This window comes from Choristoneura fumiferana, chromosome 26 (genome assembly GCF_025370935.1).
Source record: "Choristoneura fumiferana chromosome 26, NRCan_CFum_1, whole genome shotgun sequence".
Classification (NCBI taxonomy): Eukaryota; Metazoa; Arthropoda; class Insecta; order Lepidoptera; family Tortricidae; genus Choristoneura; species Choristoneura fumiferana.
Genome location: NC_133497.1, coordinates 1,094,701 through 1,112,054, shown reverse-complemented (window position 1 = coordinate 1,112,054; position 17,354 = coordinate 1,094,701). Strand labels below are relative to the sequence as shown.

Sequence of the window (17,354 nt, the reverse complement as noted above, 5' to 3'; positions counted from 1 at the left end):
CATTAGCTATAATAGAAGATGATAATTTAAGATCTCAACTCGCAAATGACGATGCCACAACCGTAGTTTTTAAGTATAGAAAAACAATAAAAAAGCTTGTGACTGAAGAAGAAAAAGAAATATTGAGTGAAATAGTTGAAGCGCTGCCCGAAATTGAATCCATAGATCCTGAAAAGTTCAAGGTGAGTTAGATAACTTTTTCTGACCTGTAAGATAGAAGTTTAACTTTAACTGATAGATATTTTGCCTGCCTTGCCTTAATGTAATGTAATGTTGTTTCCTTTCTAGGACATAAGAAAAGAACTTCGCAATGGCTACAAAAATTCCTGGGTATTATATTTTTCAAAAAATGAAGATCGGCTTCTGCTGCATCAAATGAGGATTAAATTTCCAATATTGCATTTTGGTAAGTACAAGTATGCTTTAGTATTGATAATACATACACACATATTATTATTATTACTGTACTGTTTATTATACTGTTATTTGACGCAATGTAATTCAATTACATTGCGTCAAAATTACCTACATTAGGATTAACTTACTCCATTTTGTTTGACTCTCGATGAAAAACACTAGTTTTATGGAGACCAGAATCAATTTATTTGTTCAATGCATGCTCACATTGCCATTTAGTCAAGTGCAAAAATAAGTATCTATTCGAACCACTCAAAAATATGTTACTACGGCCTTATTGCGTCGGAATAAGAGTCTGTGGTACATATTTTTGCAACTTTGATTAAATACATATTTACACAATTGACTGTACAGTCACCTGCATGAATATCTGGCACAGCGGAACTTGCAAAATTATCTGACACGTCCCACCGGCCCTAGAAATAGGGGCTGTTTTACCATCCATTGATTAGTGTTAACTGACGGTTAAATGTGATGCCGTCTCTATTGTTTTGTTGGAATAGACGGAGATGGCATCACGTTTAACCGTCAGTTAACACTTAATTGGTGAAACAGCCCATAGAGTCATAATCAGATATTTATGCATGTTTGTGCTGTGTCTGCTGGTGATGAACTATTATGACATTTCAGGTGAAATCGACTGTGAAAAATGGTTACAACTATGCTTGTCACTTCAAGTTGAAGAAACCCCAGCGTGGGCACTTCTAAAACCGGGAGGTGGCTACCAGAAGGCTCGGCGGCGGGGGACATCAAACATTCCTTAAAATAGCACCTTTAGCCACTAGATTACATTCCCTAGAACCAAATGCCTTACATAACTAAGTGAAGGTTTGTTATGTTCATCACCCAGCTATATACGTCCCACTGCGCTGGGCACAGGCCTCCTCTCAGAATGAGAGGACTTGGGCCGTAGTTCCCTCGCGGGCGTTTGTCCAGGTTTCCTCACGTTTTCCTTCACCCCAAAGCTCGTGGTTTGTTATGTTATATAATTAAAATACGTATATAGTATAAACTTATAAGTAATTGGGCGATAAGCTTTGGTCGGATTTCTCTTTCTTTTTTAAATCTTTTTTTTTTGAGAAGATGCGTATTTTAATCAGCTTTAAAAGTGAACTTAAACTAAATTAATAAAACGATAAAACTAAATCAGGTCTGACCTAGATTAGAACCATAGAAGACCTCCATTTTGCAAGTCCTACGAGTATATACCGCTGAACCATCGCGCTGATGAAAGAGTTATCTAAGGTCCTATTGCATGTGAAATTTACACAACTTGTGGGTTAGCTATAAATCTTCGTAGACGAAGTCGCGGGCAACAGCTAACAATATTACAAATGTGAAAATAACTGTATGTCTGTTGCTATCTGTGGGATCCTGTAATTGGCTCTGTGTTGCTATTCCTTCTACATATATTGTGTTTTAGCTGTTGGTTCTCCTTAAATAAATAAATAAACACTTCACGCTTAAACTGCTGAAGCGATTTAGATGACATTTGTATAGAGATTGATGAATCTGAAAAAACAGGACAGTTTTTCCCGGAAAATTGAAAAGTTCCGGGAGAGTTCCGATAGCAATAAACGTTTTTTTCGCAAATGGAATCGCGGGCTAGTAACTACTGCTTGAGTGGTATTTCAATTTGATTAACTGCAAGCCTTCTTTCACCAGTTGACTTCTTCCGGCTGATGATGTGATGACATTGATGACATTATTATCTAATGGGACAATGTGTAGCTAACTTATTTTTTTACAGATACAGGGCTGTGGGTGGTGTTGGTGGCTCCGTACAAATCTTTGTGGCACCACATTGCTGAAACTTTCACGAGCGCCTCTTTACACTTCCTCAACTCTGATGTTATCAGTGTAAGTGTCTTTAAAAGGAAGGAAAGAGTAATTATATAGTTTTAAAAACTAAAAAACATGCTTTAATAATAAACCTTATAGTAAACTTGTCTGACTGCTCCATCATCAGACCCTGGTTCCATTCTTGGTCAAAGTAGGTACGACTTTTCTAAAAAGCGTTGTTCTGTCTTAAAGTTCCGACTCTGCCTTATTGCGTCATCAACAGGCCCCGAAAACCATTCTTGCCCACACCCTAAATACCCTAATGCTCAACATCCACTGCGAGCCTCCGTACGAACTCAGTTTAACGTACAGTCAGCATCAAAAGAAGCGGATCACTTTTTTTTACTCTGTCGCATTGACAATCTTGCATGGCGTTTAGTACGTGGCTGTAAAACGACAAAGTAGGAAAGTGTATAGCTACTTTTGATGCTGACTGTACAACGATCGGCAGCATAGAAGCACTTCCACCGAATCTCTATGAAGTTGATCGATGTTAGTTAAACTGAGTCTGTGCGGAATTCACTCCGCTAGCGGTGGAATGTGGTCATAGGACTTCTATAATAAGCCAAACACGACTAGGTTACTTTGTTCTGTCTTGGAGTATTACAAAGTCTATCTTCCGGCTCCATCATCAGATCAGTTCCGTGACAGTGGCGATTAATGTGTTATCGTCAGAACTACCAAAACTACAGAGCTCTATCGTGGTCTAGAGAACTGCTTGGTTTTGGGCTAGTTCTACTGTTGAATATTGCCGCATGTTATATTTATATACATTATACATGTATATATATTTATTTTTCGTTCAGTTTGCTATAGTGGCTTGCACGGAAAAAACGTCTCAGTATTGTCGCGAAGTGACATTGAACGTCCAGTCATATTCGTACAAGATGGCGATCTAAAGAGAATGTACGACGGTCGTGCGGACGAAAAGCTAATTGTGACTTCGTTCAACTAAAAGGAGAGCTCAGGTAAGAACCGATGCTTATTTGGGTATTTCTCCGTTTCAACAACTATCAGTTGTATATATATAATTGTACCGCCAGTACAGTCACTAGCACCAATATCTGACACAGTAAAACGTGCATACATACCTACATACCTATGTAATACGACTCTCTTTCTAGGGCCGGTAGGACATGTCAGACATTTTTGCACGCTCCACTTGGTAGAGATATTAATGGAGGTGACTGTTACACTTCCTTACTATATATATACAGGGGCGTCCCACGGCTATGCCACATGGAGGGAAAGTACCTTGAATATTGTAGATGGAACCTTTTGCTGAAAGAAGACATTATTTTAATTTTAAAAAAATTAAACTGCATTTCATAGATTTTAAAATAATTACATGGTTGAACCGGGAATCGAACCGCTACACGAGAAAAATAATTACCCTGTAGCTTTATCATACCGATCGAAAGGCTTCATCATAAGGATTATTTTTTGTTAAATAACATAGTGTCAGAAATAAAAGGAAGACCATGAATTTTAACATTGTATGTGAAATTTTGTTCAGAAAAATGAAAAGCTGACATTGTCGTAAGGACATACAACTGTCATTATCATAAGTACCTCTTACTAATAAATCAGTACCCACTTGAGAAGTACGCATCATTTCCCTATTATATTTAATTGCATGATAAAAATGATAAAGAGATACGTAATTAGTAGGTACCTGATTGTATGCAACAAATCGAGCCGTATCCTGAGCCGAAAGACGCGTAAATTATTTTTGTGTATTATAAAGAAATAATTCAAAAATGTGTTCCATTTTCAAACTTTTATTCTTTTGTTTCTGTGATTTTCATTGTAGGATTACATACATAACCATGGCGTATCAAAATAATTTTGATTTAATGGAAGCATACGTTTTAAACCACAAAAACATAACATTAGCCTTACAATGGCACCGTGAAAGATATCCTGATAGAAATACACCATCTCGATTTATAATGAAACGGTTTGTGGATAATCTGCTAAATTTGGGCCGTTTCGATCATCGCATACCACAACCGCGGCACCAAATCATAAACACTGACGATGAACTCGACATTTTGATATACTTTGAGGCAAATCCTAAAAGTTCAGTGAGAGAAGGTGAAGAAGTGATCGGAATTTCGAAAAGCAAAATACACCGTGTACTGAAAAAATACAAATTCAAAAGTTACGTTGAAGGGCGATTAGTACAAAAATTACTGCCGGGTGATCCTGAAAGACGACTTATTTACTGTCATGAAATCGAGAGGCTCATCCTAGAGGATCCGTATTTTCTAAATAATATTATCTGGTCAGACGAGACAAACTTCAGCAATAATGGTATGTACAACCGTCACAATAATCGCATTTGGTGCAGGGAGAATCCCTTACGTATCCGTGAGACTAATAATCAAGTGCGTTTTTCGTTCAACTGTTGGTGTGGGATTGTAAATAACCGGGTCCTCTTAGTACATTTTTACGAAGGGCATTTGAATACGGAAAGGTATTTAGAAATACTTGAGATTTTAAGATATGAGATAAATAATCTACCGGTTGCAGAACGACATAACCTTACTTTTCAGCAAGATGGGGCTCCGGCTCATAACAGTCACAGAACAGGGGACTATCTCAATGAACACTTTCGTCCCTGGATCGGAACAAATGGACAAATAAGATGGCCGCCGAGATCCCCAGATCTAACCCCGTTAGATTTTTTTTTATGGGGTTATGTAAAAAATTTAGTTTACAAGAACCAGTATGAAAGTATCAACGAGCTACAAACAGAACTTAGACGTATTATTCTAAATATCCACCACAACAAGATCAAAAAATCGACAGAGAGAGAAATAATCAAAAGAGTGCGACTTTGTATTCAACAAGAAGGGACTCATTTCGAGCATTTGATAAATTGATTAATTTTGTATTAAAAATGTTAAAATTCATGGTCTTCCCTTTATTTCTGACACTATGTTATTTAGCAAAAATAATCCTTATGATGAAGCCTTTCGATCGGTATGATAAAGCTACAGGGTAATTATTTTTCTCGTGTAGCGGGTTCGATTCCCGGTCAACCATGTAATTATTTAAAATCTATGAATGCAGTTTAAATTGTTTTTAAAATTAAAATAATGTCTTCTTTCAGCAAAAGGTTCCATCTACAATATTCAAGGTACTTTCCCTCCATGTGGCATAGCCGTGGGACGCCCTGTATAATGTTGATCACATGGTTCCACGGCCTTATTTATTTGAAACACAAATTGTTTCATGGCAACTGCACTGATACTTTTAATTCACATTTCTTGAATAATTAACATTAATTACATTAGGACTTGTGCAAGGTCCGCCCGGATTGCTACCACCATCTTACTCGCTAATCCTGCCGTGAAGCAGCCGTGCTTGCATTGTTGTGTTTCGGCGTGGAGATTAAGACAGCCGGTGAAATTACTGGCACTTGAGGTATCCCATCTAAAGCCTATAGGTTGGCAACGCATCGGCAATACCCCTGGTGTTGCAGATGTTTATGGGCGGTGGTGATCTCTTACCATCACGAGACCCACTTGCTCGTTTACCATCCAGTCGAAAAAAATAATATTTGGGGCTTCGATGAATACAGACGTAAATCAAGTTTGTATTTTTAGAGTCGAATAACTTAAAAAAAAATCTAAAAAACGAAATATGAAACGTAATGGTGGATGAACAATAACAGCGAATAAATGTTTACTTTCTTTCTTTTAGTAATATTTTTCCTTCACCCACCTCATACTCCCTCCTCTCTTCTAAGAAGAGTGCCACCGCCGTCGCCAAATAGCCCGCGAACTCCCTCGTAACGGCCTGCGACTTGACTATGGCGTCATCACTTGTGACGTCATACAGGTCCCGCCATATTTGAAGGGAAGCGTCGCTGCTGCACGACTGGTTGATCAGGTAGTGCACGGCTGCCTGGAATGTCAAAAAAGGGCCGTTCGTATAAAACTTGTATACATCGTGTTATTTTTGATTTACGTTAACTTTAGGCAACATTTGACAGGTCAAATAAAGTTGATTTCTCCAAGACACTCGTTCGTGGCCCAACTCTTACTGCTTAAAAGATAATCAAGAATTATGTCTGATGGAACCAAGATAAATCTTTCTCTTTCTTTCTAATTAAGATAATTAATTAATCGCAGCAAATTTATGACTTTTTTAATGTCCGTACTAATTAATACTAAAAAGGTTTTTAATTCACACACATATTTAGCAAAAGAAGGATTAAATTTTAGTTTTTTTATGTCTCTCTAAATTGTGAAGTCAATGTCCCTTGACAAGATGGTTATTCTACAATTTAACCTTCAACAATAACTGTGAAGTTATTTTAAGTAACTACTTACGAAAAAACTTTTTTTTTATTTGGCCGAAATACTACCAGGTATATTAGTTAACTGAGCGAATTAAAAAAAAAACACAGTGTATAACAACGTATTTTTTAATAATAATAAACGTTTACATAACAGTTAGACTTATTAGTGTCTTACAGATAATCAGAGATTTGTTCGAATAACGAATAAGAATAATCAAATTATTCGTAATTGAGGAAGAAAATTATCGGATGATTATTGTTATTCGAATATTTTTCTCCCGTGATAATTTATTCGCTAATAATTTATATGTAGTTAAAATATTATTTGTATGGACTAACCAAAAAAAAACATAAATATTTTTTATGGATTTATCCGAATAAACTAAGGCCCGATTTTCAAATGTCGAGTGAGTTGCTGGCGGAAAAATCGTCGCGGTTAAAAAATCGTGTTTTTTTTTTTAATAGTTATTTTGATTAAAACTTATTGGAATAAAAAAATATTCGATTAATTATTCGGATAAAAACTTATTCGAATAAATATGTCTACAATAACTAACCTGTCTAACATCGCGCGTCGAATCCAATATGCCGTTTACAACTATGGCTTTCCTTTTAGTGGGGGGCAGTTTGTCGTACAACAAAATGGCCGCCTGTAGTAACCTTTCGCTGTTCGGCAGATTGCTCTCTATACACCACTGTATCTATAAATAAAAAGTTTGCAAATAGTACAGAAAAAAAAATTGAGAATGCCACATGAGGCTGCTTACCACCAGAGATGTGCGAGGTTGTGTTACGAGGGATGTGTTATTCATGAACCAATAGAAACGCTTCATTTACCTTGCCTCGCACAGCACCGCTCTGGTGTAAACAGCTGAGCGGAACGAGGCGATATAAATGAAGTGTTTCTATTTTGTGTGTGTGTTTGTGTTTTGACGACCGGTTGGCCAAGTGGTTAGAGAACCTGACTACAAAGCTTGAGGTCCCAATCACACGAATGACACGAATGTTTGTTCTCGAGTCTTGGGTGTTTAATATGTATTTAAGCACAGAGTACATATATAACAGAGACACCACCTAGTACAAGCAAATGGTATCACCCTAATACTGGCTATTTCAACTGGCTATTTTTCTTTCCTTCGATTTTCCAATAGATGGCACCAGTGAGAACACAAATAACACGATATGTATTGCTATCTAGTGAGACACTATAAGGATACGGTACACTGACAACAACCAACAAGCTCACCAACTGAGTCTAGACGACTAGAGATACGCATGATGTCTCTGTCTTATTTACGTCATTAGAAGAGAATGGCATGTTTCTCTCAAATAGTTTCGACGAATGTGAGCAAGCGGGGCAAGCTCAGCAATCGCATTCCGGTTATTCGCCATCTAGCGTCACAATTGCAAAACACTACGAAAGCCTCATAGCTGAAATGTAGCCACATGTCAACATTCTCAATTTATTATTTTTATGGTGTTTCTTATCTTCAAATTAAGGAGTTGAATTAAGGTTGATGTGAAGTTGTGTTTATAAAATATGCTAGTCTTTATTTATTCACATTTTATAATTTACAAATGTTAATAGTAGTGCCATCTATTGCTGTTTTTTTGTATTAAATATACCTTGTAGGGATTGGTAGGCCATGATTTAAGTATGTTTTATCTATATCAGTATATTTATCCGTTCTAGTATCCATAGTACAAGCTTTGCTTAGTTTGGGACTAGGTCAATTGGTGTCAAGTGTCCCATGATATTTATTTATTATTCAATACACTTACCATATCAGCATTCCCGTGCGTGACTTTGTCCCTCCTGAACTCATTTTCCAACGTCTGCACGTCTACGTATTGCGAGAGATCGCCTGAACAGCTTGTGTTGACGAAGGCCAATATTCTAAGCGCTGTGAGCTTCGCTTTTGTATGTGTAGCTTGAGTGTGTGGCAAAACTTCAATTGATATTATTTTCTAAAAGAAAAAGGATATTGTAGACGCTTGAAATATTCACAGAATATAGTTGTATAATCACTTTAAAAATATATAATAGAATTAAAATTAAATGAAATTTTTAACAAACTTGTTTTTTTTGCCGTTTTTTTGCTAATGTCTAATGTTGTATAGATAATGGTACGGAACCCTTCGTGCGCGAGTGCGATTCGCACTTGGCCGGTATTTTATACAGTTTTACGGGTCCTCACAAAATTAACACATAAAAACTGTATGGAAAATTGGAGTTATTCATTGTCTTCGTCAAAATCAGTGCTCGTTATTCTGATTAAGAACAATCCAGAATTAATTAGGACCGCGTTTCCACCAGAGATGTGCGAGGAAGCGATGCGGGGATCGAGAAATGTGTCATGAATCAATCTTCTTGGTCGTCACACTCTTGGCAGAGTGGTCGTGGTCGTCACCAAGGAGCGGAATTTCTCATAGCAAAAATCAAACGTCAAAGGAATTGAACATAAGTTTTATCGACTATCGATAAATATTTCAGTAATTAATAAAACAGGAAATAGTAGGTTCTTTTAAAATAGCGCTTTTTAAGTAAGTTACAATTAAAAAATATATATATAGCTTGAGCTGCTTTAATGGTACTTTGTGTCTTAAGGGCGGTAAATAAGGAATTACGAACGACAGTCTATTAGAAGCCTGAAATCGAAGACTGAGGGCTTTAATGAGTCGATGTTCGTAATTCTAGTACCGCCCGTGCGACATACAATGTTTTTCATCACATTTGCGAGTACAATTTATATTTATAAAAGAAAAACTAATATTTTAATAAAAAATGGTCGATACCGCTGATTGCGCTCATTAGAGGCAATCCGCAGCATGTGCATGGCGTGCGTGTGCAGCGCGCGCACGGAGCAGCAGCACGCCATGCAGTAACAAACTCATTGACCGACCGCGGGCTTCATGACATGAACATTAGACGGGCAATGACTCATGCGACCGACCACGGGCTTCATGACAAGCACATTAAGGTCGAGGGTTTTATTTGGGGGGTTGCAACCAAGGTAGCCTGCATGTTACGACACTGTTTACGAGCAAGTGTGATGAAAATTAACTTTACATTTAGAGCAGTAAGTAAGGGATGTTTTTTTATCCACTTGTCAATCGTTTTTCTTTTAGGATTAACCATTTTAATAACACGGGAATGACTTAGAAAAACTCAAGCGACATAAATGTCATAATATGTGACGTTGACGCGATTTATTTTATTTTAATATGGAGATGCAAGTCGCTTATCAAAGAGGTCAAATGTTACAGAATAATGTTACAAGGCGATAACAAGAAGAGTCGATTCGATAACATCGATAACTGGAACAGTCGATAAAACTTATGTTCAATCCCTTTGATGTTTGATTTTTTGCTATGAGAAATTCCGCTCCTTGGTCGTCCCATCGGGGGTGGTGGCAAGCTTCACAATCCGTCGCCATTCCTCCCGTACTGCAGCCCTCGAACACTCGTGGATTGGACGTTGAGTGCATTAACTTGGTCCGTCCAACGCACGGGTGACGCCGCGCGCTCGTGCCTTCAACCTTCCCTGACCACAAGCCGTTCCACAGATGTGTCCTCTCGACGTGTGATGGCCAAAGAAAGTGAGAATGCGACATCCGTCGATGGAGGAAAGACGCTGTTGTGATGCCGAGTTCTTGAAGTTCTATCCTCGCTCTGCACAGCTCAAGTGGAAACAGCTCAGCGGAGCGACAAAAGGTAAATAAGCATAGCTATTGTTCATGACAACACATCGGACATCTTTGGAGAGAAACTAACTGTTGCACGCGACACCGTCCGAGTAGAAGTATGAGAAATAGTTTATCTACACCCATATAGTAAATCCTCAATATCGTTCAAAACCATAGGTAATGACCAGCATTACGACATAAGATTCTATTATGAACACTGCTGTATCGTCATGGTGGAGATTTCATACATCATTACAGCACGGGCGCAGGTCGTGGGCAGACGTACCTACCTAGATCTTGTTAATGCAAGTCATTCTCAATGGTTCTTGAACACTGATAGAGGATTAATATATGGACATAGATAAAATATTGTATGCAACTGTACGTAATTAGGCCTTACAACACTCATGTGACCCTATTATAAACCCACACTCGTGTTTTAAGGACCCCTATTACGATACAGTTGCATAAAATACTATTACATCCTATTCTCAGACTTACAGAATATACACAAAAAAAAACATAAAAATCGGTCAAGAGTTTGTTTACAAACATTGTGACACGAGAATTTTATACATATATTAGAAGTCAAATGTAAACCCTCTTTTCCTAAAAGATGTATTGTTCTAACATTGGACTATTAATGAGATTGAATGAATGAATATAAAAATGTATATAAAGATTTACCTCCAAAGCTCTCTTGTCGACATGTTTCGAAACGACTCTATAAATGTTCAGGATGGCTCTGTCGCTCTCCTCGCCGATACACTCCCAAAGCTGGTCTCGAATAGATTTGTCCATAGACACGCGCTCGCGGAATAGACCTGCATAGGGCTCTAATATCTTGAAGCAAGCTAAAAGAAAGAAAATAAATACCAAAAATTTTTTTTGGATATGTGTTATAAATGTAAATTTGTATGTATAAACACCAATCCTGCTCTCTGGTGCTCCTTTAAAAACAGTCACTAAGTTCAAGTATTTGGGTCACTGAGTCACCGATAACCTGAGTGATAATGAGGATATCGAGCGGGAGCGGAGGGCGTTGGCCGTCAGGTGCGACATGCTGGCCCGCAGGTTCGCGCGGTGTACGAGGGACGTAAAAATTACACTTTTCAAGGCTTTTTGTGTCTCCTTTTACTCGTGCGCCCTGTGGGTGAGCTACACGCAGAGGGCGTACAACGCGCTCCGTGTGCAATACAATAACGCGTTCCGGGTGCTGATGGGACTGCCGCGTTGGTGCAGCGCGTCCGGCATGTTCGCATCGGGCCTATTGCTTACCTTAGAAAATCTCTATGTATATACTTGTGTTCTCTGTACTGTTTACTGTATTGGTGTGCAATAAAGAGTTATTGTATTGTATTGTATTGTCATGCGTAAGAGGTGCGCCTCGCTTGAGGCTCGCCTGCGCGCCAGTCCCAACCGCATCATGAACGTGTTTGCGAACCGCTGGGACGGTCCCATGATGGCACGGTGGACATCCTTGCATGTTTAGTGATGAGCTGCCTAAATAATGTTTGACATTTAGAATAAGTATTAGTTTAAGTTTAATTTTGTTTTTTACTAACTGAAATTCGTTCTTATTGTATGCCTACTAACACATGTATATGGACTAATTATGTCTGAAATAAAAAAATATTATTATTATTATTATTATAAATAAATAAATTTATATTTACCTGACCGGCAGCCATTTTTTTTCATATAAACGCAAGACAGACTGTCATAGAAGTTATTCAGTTCTGCAGTTGGCAAATCTTCCCCAAAATGCTTGAACAAACCGCATATGCCTTCCAATATAGCTTTGGTCAGAGTATCCTGATAAATATATTTACTAGTTAACATTGTTTTTAAATAAATTTACTATAATCATCTTAAGAAAAAAAAAAAAAGGAATAAATTTATTCGCCAAATTTCGGCACAGCAAAAAGAAAAAATACAATTAAAATAAGACAACCTTATTACACACTCTTACATAAATGTAATTTACTAAAAATGAAAACTCTGGATTCTTTTACTACAGTAGCAGGCAGTGATATACATACCGATATCCAGCCAAATGGAAAGTTACACGTATACACTTTTGATGCAATCATAACCGGAAGTGCAGAGTCGGCTACAGCTACTAATGATAGGTAAAGGAGACTTTAGTATGTAAGTAACGTGAATCGTTATTGAAGATTATTTGCTTGACATTTTCCACACTTATATTGGCAGTCCTTACTCTCCTGGCCCTACCTATAATGCTAAATGTACGCCGTGAATAAATCCGTGTAATAGTTAATTAAATAAATAAAAATAGAAATAAATATCATGGACACTTGACACAATTCACCTAGTCCCACTAGCAAAGCTTGTACTATGGATACTAGGCAACGGATAAACATACTATATATCATAGATACTAGTTCACGGGAAACATCCAAGACCCGATTCCCTTCGTGTTATTCACACAAATATCTGCCCCGGCGGGATTCGAACCCAGGACCTCAAGCTTCGTAGTCAGGTGCTCTAACCACTTAGCCATCCGATCATCAATAGTATGTATTATGAATCTAATCTACCAGCTCCAAGGGACAGTAAATCTGAGATTTTTAGCTTTGGAACTGTAAATTAATCAAAATGGTTCACTAATTCTAATAGATAAAATCCAAAGAAAAAATAAGACATACTTACCGGTAATGATAATAATGATCCTATAAGGATTCCGTATTTTGTTTATGCTTAGTTAGTATATTATAGTTCACGTATTTTGTTCAGCATTGAGTTGTCACTGACAATATGTGCTTCGTGAAGGACGTAAGGGCGCGTAAAGTAGATATAAATTCATCATTTAAACTCTTCATTTTAATTTATTCATCAAAAATTAATTCACCGGACTGAACTTATGGACATTACTTTGGCGGGGTTTCATGACAGGCGCGAACGGGTAACCATGATTGGTTCGTGCTACGTGCACGGTCCGAATTGGATTCAAGAATTTATTTCTTTTTTTTCATAACTTTAGACGGAATAAAAAAGAAAAAAAAAATAAACGTTCTCTTTTCTGTCGCGATTAATCTGTATTATCTTATCAGTAAATATTCTCTTTTCTGTCGCGATTAATCTGTATTATCTTATCAGTAAATATTCGTTGGTTGCATCAAACGTTTTCTTATTTGTTCAAAGACTAACTATAACGATTAGACCGAAACATAGTGGACATAAATTCAATTTAACACGTTAGTTATGCGGGTCATTATCATTTAATTGTGTGAGAATCACTATGTTTCACGTCAAGAGGCACTTTCCGAGCACGTGCATTGTAAACATATTATTAAGATTGATTTGTGGAGTCTTTTTGTATTTTTTATTTCAACTCCAAATTTCGTTACTTTTACGGTCATCCCGTAAAATCCATATCGAAAATACAAACTGAAATACAGCAGCAACATAAACAACATAGATGAAGGGCTACACCATAGATGTCGCTAGTGTCGCTGCTTAAGTGACTAAATAAGAAACAAATGAGTTGAGATATGTGGTGCATAGGAGAAATTTCGTGTCTGTACTCCTGTCCAGTGGTGGTGTAGGGGTATGGCACGCGGCACGGAATGCTGAGGACCTGGCTTCCATTCCCAGCGCTGGTCTCTTTTTCTGGTTTTTCTGTGTATCTATATTTCAGTTTGTATTTTCGATAAACATATTATTTAAATTATTTTGCTTAAATCAAAAAAAATCTATGGGTACAAATACTCACAGTGTTTTTGTTGTTCTCCAGCATATTCAAATAAGTCCGCCATATTTTGTTTATGTCGTTGCACATTACAGATGGATGGTGTTCACATATTGCACCTAAAAATTAAAACAATGAGTTTAGTTAAACAGGCTTATGGCATGTCTCATTACGCATTGATAATTCTATGGGACAGGTAATTATGATGTTGTCTCTGTTTATTTGGACAAAATAAAAGGAGAAAGATCTGGCAAATATAATTAATCAGTGAGTGGTGAAAGAGGCTGCGATTTAAGCAAAAGGTTTGATATTTCTCTATTTTTAATTAAGTCCCCTCTGGAAAACTCTTTAAAATCATGGATCTCTATGTTATCTGTGGTTGAAATTCATTGAGCATACATTTTTGTCATAGTCACAAGTTCCTTATTTTATGGAGTATAACAGCTTTTTTTTTCAGAAACTCTGTCACTGTTGGCTCTTGGACAATGGGACAAAATAACAAACAAGAATAACCGGCCAAGAGCGTATCGGACACGCCCAAAATAGGGTTCCGTAACCAATAAAAAATAGGAATCTTCCAAGTTTAGGTATATTTTACACCTTAGGATGCTATTTACTCTTAAACTACTAATAATTCTAAAGCAAACTTAGCCGTTATAGTTTTCCTTGAAAGTTTGATATACTTACTACCATCCTGATTTTTTCCAAATTTTTCCACCCACCGGGTTAGATTTTAGAAGGGGGGATGTTCGATTTTAATGAAAATTTGCACTTTAAAGATGAATATTTCGCAAACAAATCACTGAATCGAAAAATCGTCTTAGCAAACGCTTAATGGTTTTAAAGACCTATCCAACGATATCCCACACAATAGGGTTGGGTGAGAAAAAAAAATCACCCCCACTTTACATCTATGTACCATTTTGTCGGCATAGTTTACATATATATCTGTGCAAAGTTACAGCTTTCTAGCATTGATAGTCCCTTAGCAAAGCCGCGGACGGACAGACAGACAGACAGTCAGACAGACATGGCGAAACTATAAGGGTTCCGTATTGGCTACCGAACCCTAAAAAGTTTGTTGACAAATCCATCACACATACCGACAAGTAAGGCCAGGGGCGTTTTGCACTGCGTAGCCTGCTCCAATGAGGTAATGTGCCGAGAGTAATTCTTGGCCCCGATCTCAGACCTCTTGGTGACGCATATGAGACAGTTGAGAGCATGTTTCCTTAGTTCTGCATCATAGGAGAGCAGACAAAGCTAAAAGGAGAATTGGAGAATTAAATACATACAATAAAACTAGTGTTTACCCACGGCTTTACACACATACATCATTAGGTCCAGCAGCTGAATTGAAATTACGCGATCTTTAAAAATTCCCGTGGGAATTCCCGAAAATGAAATTGTTGTTTTCATTGACGTTAAATTAAAAACACTAATTACTGTGTGTGTAATTACTGGCACTTGAGGTAGCCCATCTTAGGCCTCTAGGTTGGCAACGCATCTGCAATACCCCTGGAGTTGCAGATGTTTATGAGCGGTGGTGATCTCTTACCATCAGGAGACCCACTTGCTCGTTGGCCATCCAGTCAAATTAAAAAAAAACAATCATGATAAAATTTCATGACTCTAAGCCTAGCGGTTGTTGTTTTGAGATTTTATCCCTATCCTGTGGGAATATCGGAATAAAAAGTAGGCTATGTTTTATTCCAGATGTCCAGCTATCTACATACCTAATTTCATGACTCTAAGCCCAGCGGTTATTAGTTTTGAGTTTTTATCCCTATCCCATGGGAATATCAGGATAAATAGTATCCTATGTTAAAACATAAACTAACCTATGTTAAATCCAGGTTATAAACTAACTTTTTGCCTAATTTCATCCAAATCCGTCCAGCCGTTTCAGCGTGAAGAAGTAACAAACATACTCACTCACTCACAAACTTTCACATTTATAATATTAGTAGGATAGGATAGTAGGATTGTTACATTCTTAAGGAAGTTGTCATGAAGCATCCCTACTTCTACCTCTGAACTACATTATAAGCAATTACTTTGCTCACCCGCAACCTTACAATAGCTATGTTTATACAAATATGGACCTCCGCAACACAGGTAAGTAAATGCTGGTAAAAAATATCATAATGCTTACGAACATTAGTAATATCCTCGTAATACTTCTCGGCGTAGCTCCACTCTGCTACAATTTCTGCTAACAGCTTCACAGCATCTCCGAGAGCCTTCAGCCAGACCTCTTCGCCACGCCTCTCTGACACAGTACGGAGCAGGTCCACTGGCTTGTAGAGGAGGGTGTCGATTACCCATTCTGCGGAGAGATTTGTTGAGATGATTAGGGTTCAAATTGAAAAGATAAAATAACCTTTTTTGTTTTGTTTTGATGTGTATTATTTAATTATGACTCTCTTCAACCCAACTGCTTATAGTCTAGCGACTGATTGCAGGATTAAGCATTAGAAAAAATATATATTTAATTATGAAATTTTATTTAACTGCCAATATTAGTGTAAGCTGAAGGGCTCATCATACAAGGCCAGAAATAAGGTACTAGTATGAATTTAAATCTGATATGGACATGTAGTTGGAATTCGATGCAAATACACAAACATTCAGCAAAAATAAAGATATTATATGAAATAGGTACATTGCGTCGGCCTAATTTGTTAACCTGCTAAGTCCACTTTTGGGCGGAAATTACTTTTCATACTTGTCTGGGCCCGCGTGGGAACTATGGCCCAAGCCCTCTTGTTCTGAGAGGAGGCCTGTGCCCAGCAGTGGGACATATATAGGCTGAGATGATGATGATGAGATGATGACTTGTCAAAAAGTGCACACCAGTCTCTACCGTTTGGTAAAGGAATAACGGCTATATCAGCATAAAGTAAATTAATTTGTATTATCAGGATTAGAAATAATTATCTTGCCCTTGCGGTGTTTTATATGATAAAGGAGACCATTGAAGATGAAATTGAGCGAGTTATAGAATCCTTAAAGTAATTATTATACTTTTAAATTAATACCTGTTTCAAATGGTGCTAAATCGCTTTTTAACACAGCGCTCGCCGTTTGCAGTAATTTCTCGAAAGCTCTGTAACCAGGCTCTATCCGTTGGCTAACAATTGTCTCCCATCGCTCCATAGCGCTCTAAACTACTCAACTCCGTACGACAGGCAGGTGGTTATTATTTATTATGACTGAGTTTATCGTAACAAAATTGATAAATATTGTCAAACAAGGGCCGGAGGCCGGATGGATAGAGTTCGCGATTTACTTCGCGGAGTTCGCGGCAATTTTTTTTTTTAAAGCTGAAGCTGACTGACAGTGACAGTTCTAGAGGCCGCCCAATCGGTAAGTTTCGTAGTTT

General features: G+C 37.6%; 2 protein-coding genes across 2 annotated transcripts in view; one reads left to right on the top strand and one right to left on the bottom strand.

The window, feature by feature from the left end:
* Positions 1 to 1,181, top strand: part of LOC141443092 (uncharacterized) — a 1,959-nt gene extending 778 nt beyond the window's left edge. Inside the window, exons 2-4 of the mRNA XM_074108303.1 lie at positions 7 to 182; positions 289 to 406; positions 1,048 to 1,181. Coding sequence (XP_073964404.1) covers positions 7 to 182; positions 289 to 406; positions 1,048 to 1,181 — 428 coding nt within the window. The remainder of the gene's footprint in view (positions 1 to 6; positions 183 to 288; positions 407 to 1,047) is intronic.
* Positions 1,182 to 4,343: 3,162 nt separating this feature from the next.
* LOC141443091 (uncharacterized) lies at positions 4,344 to 17,289 on the bottom strand. The gene is made up of 10 exons (XM_074108302.1): positions 17,011 to 17,289; positions 16,129 to 16,298; positions 15,073 to 15,232; positions 13,994 to 14,088; positions 11,934 to 12,072; positions 10,945 to 11,111; positions 8,354 to 8,539; positions 7,129 to 7,272; positions 5,992 to 6,174; positions 4,344 to 4,400 (listed from the first exon to the last, which is right to left on the bottom strand). Exons 1-10 carry the CDS (start codon positions 17,126 to 17,128, stop codon positions 4,344 to 4,346), a joined length of 1,419 nt encoding a protein of 472 aa, XP_073964403.1. The 5' UTR covers positions 17,129 to 17,289.
* Positions 17,290 to 17,354: the final 65 nt, after the last annotated feature.

What these genes read in the sequence shown, in the direction of transcription:
- LOC141443091 (XM_074108302.1), bottom strand. Translation starts at nt 17,128, where the DNA reads ATGGAGCGATGGGAGACAATTGTTAGCCAACGGATAGAGCCTGGTTAC. An exon ending in AAAAAATGGCTGCCGGTCAG is followed by an intron (nt 11,112 to 11,933) that starts GTAAATATAAAT and finishes TCTTTCTTTTAG; the next exon opens with CTTGCTTCAAGATATTAGAG. An exon ending in CGCACGGGAATGCTGATATG is followed by an intron (nt 7,273 to 8,353) that starts GTAAGTGTATTG and finishes TTTTATTTATAG; the next exon opens with ATACAGTGGTGTATAGAGAG.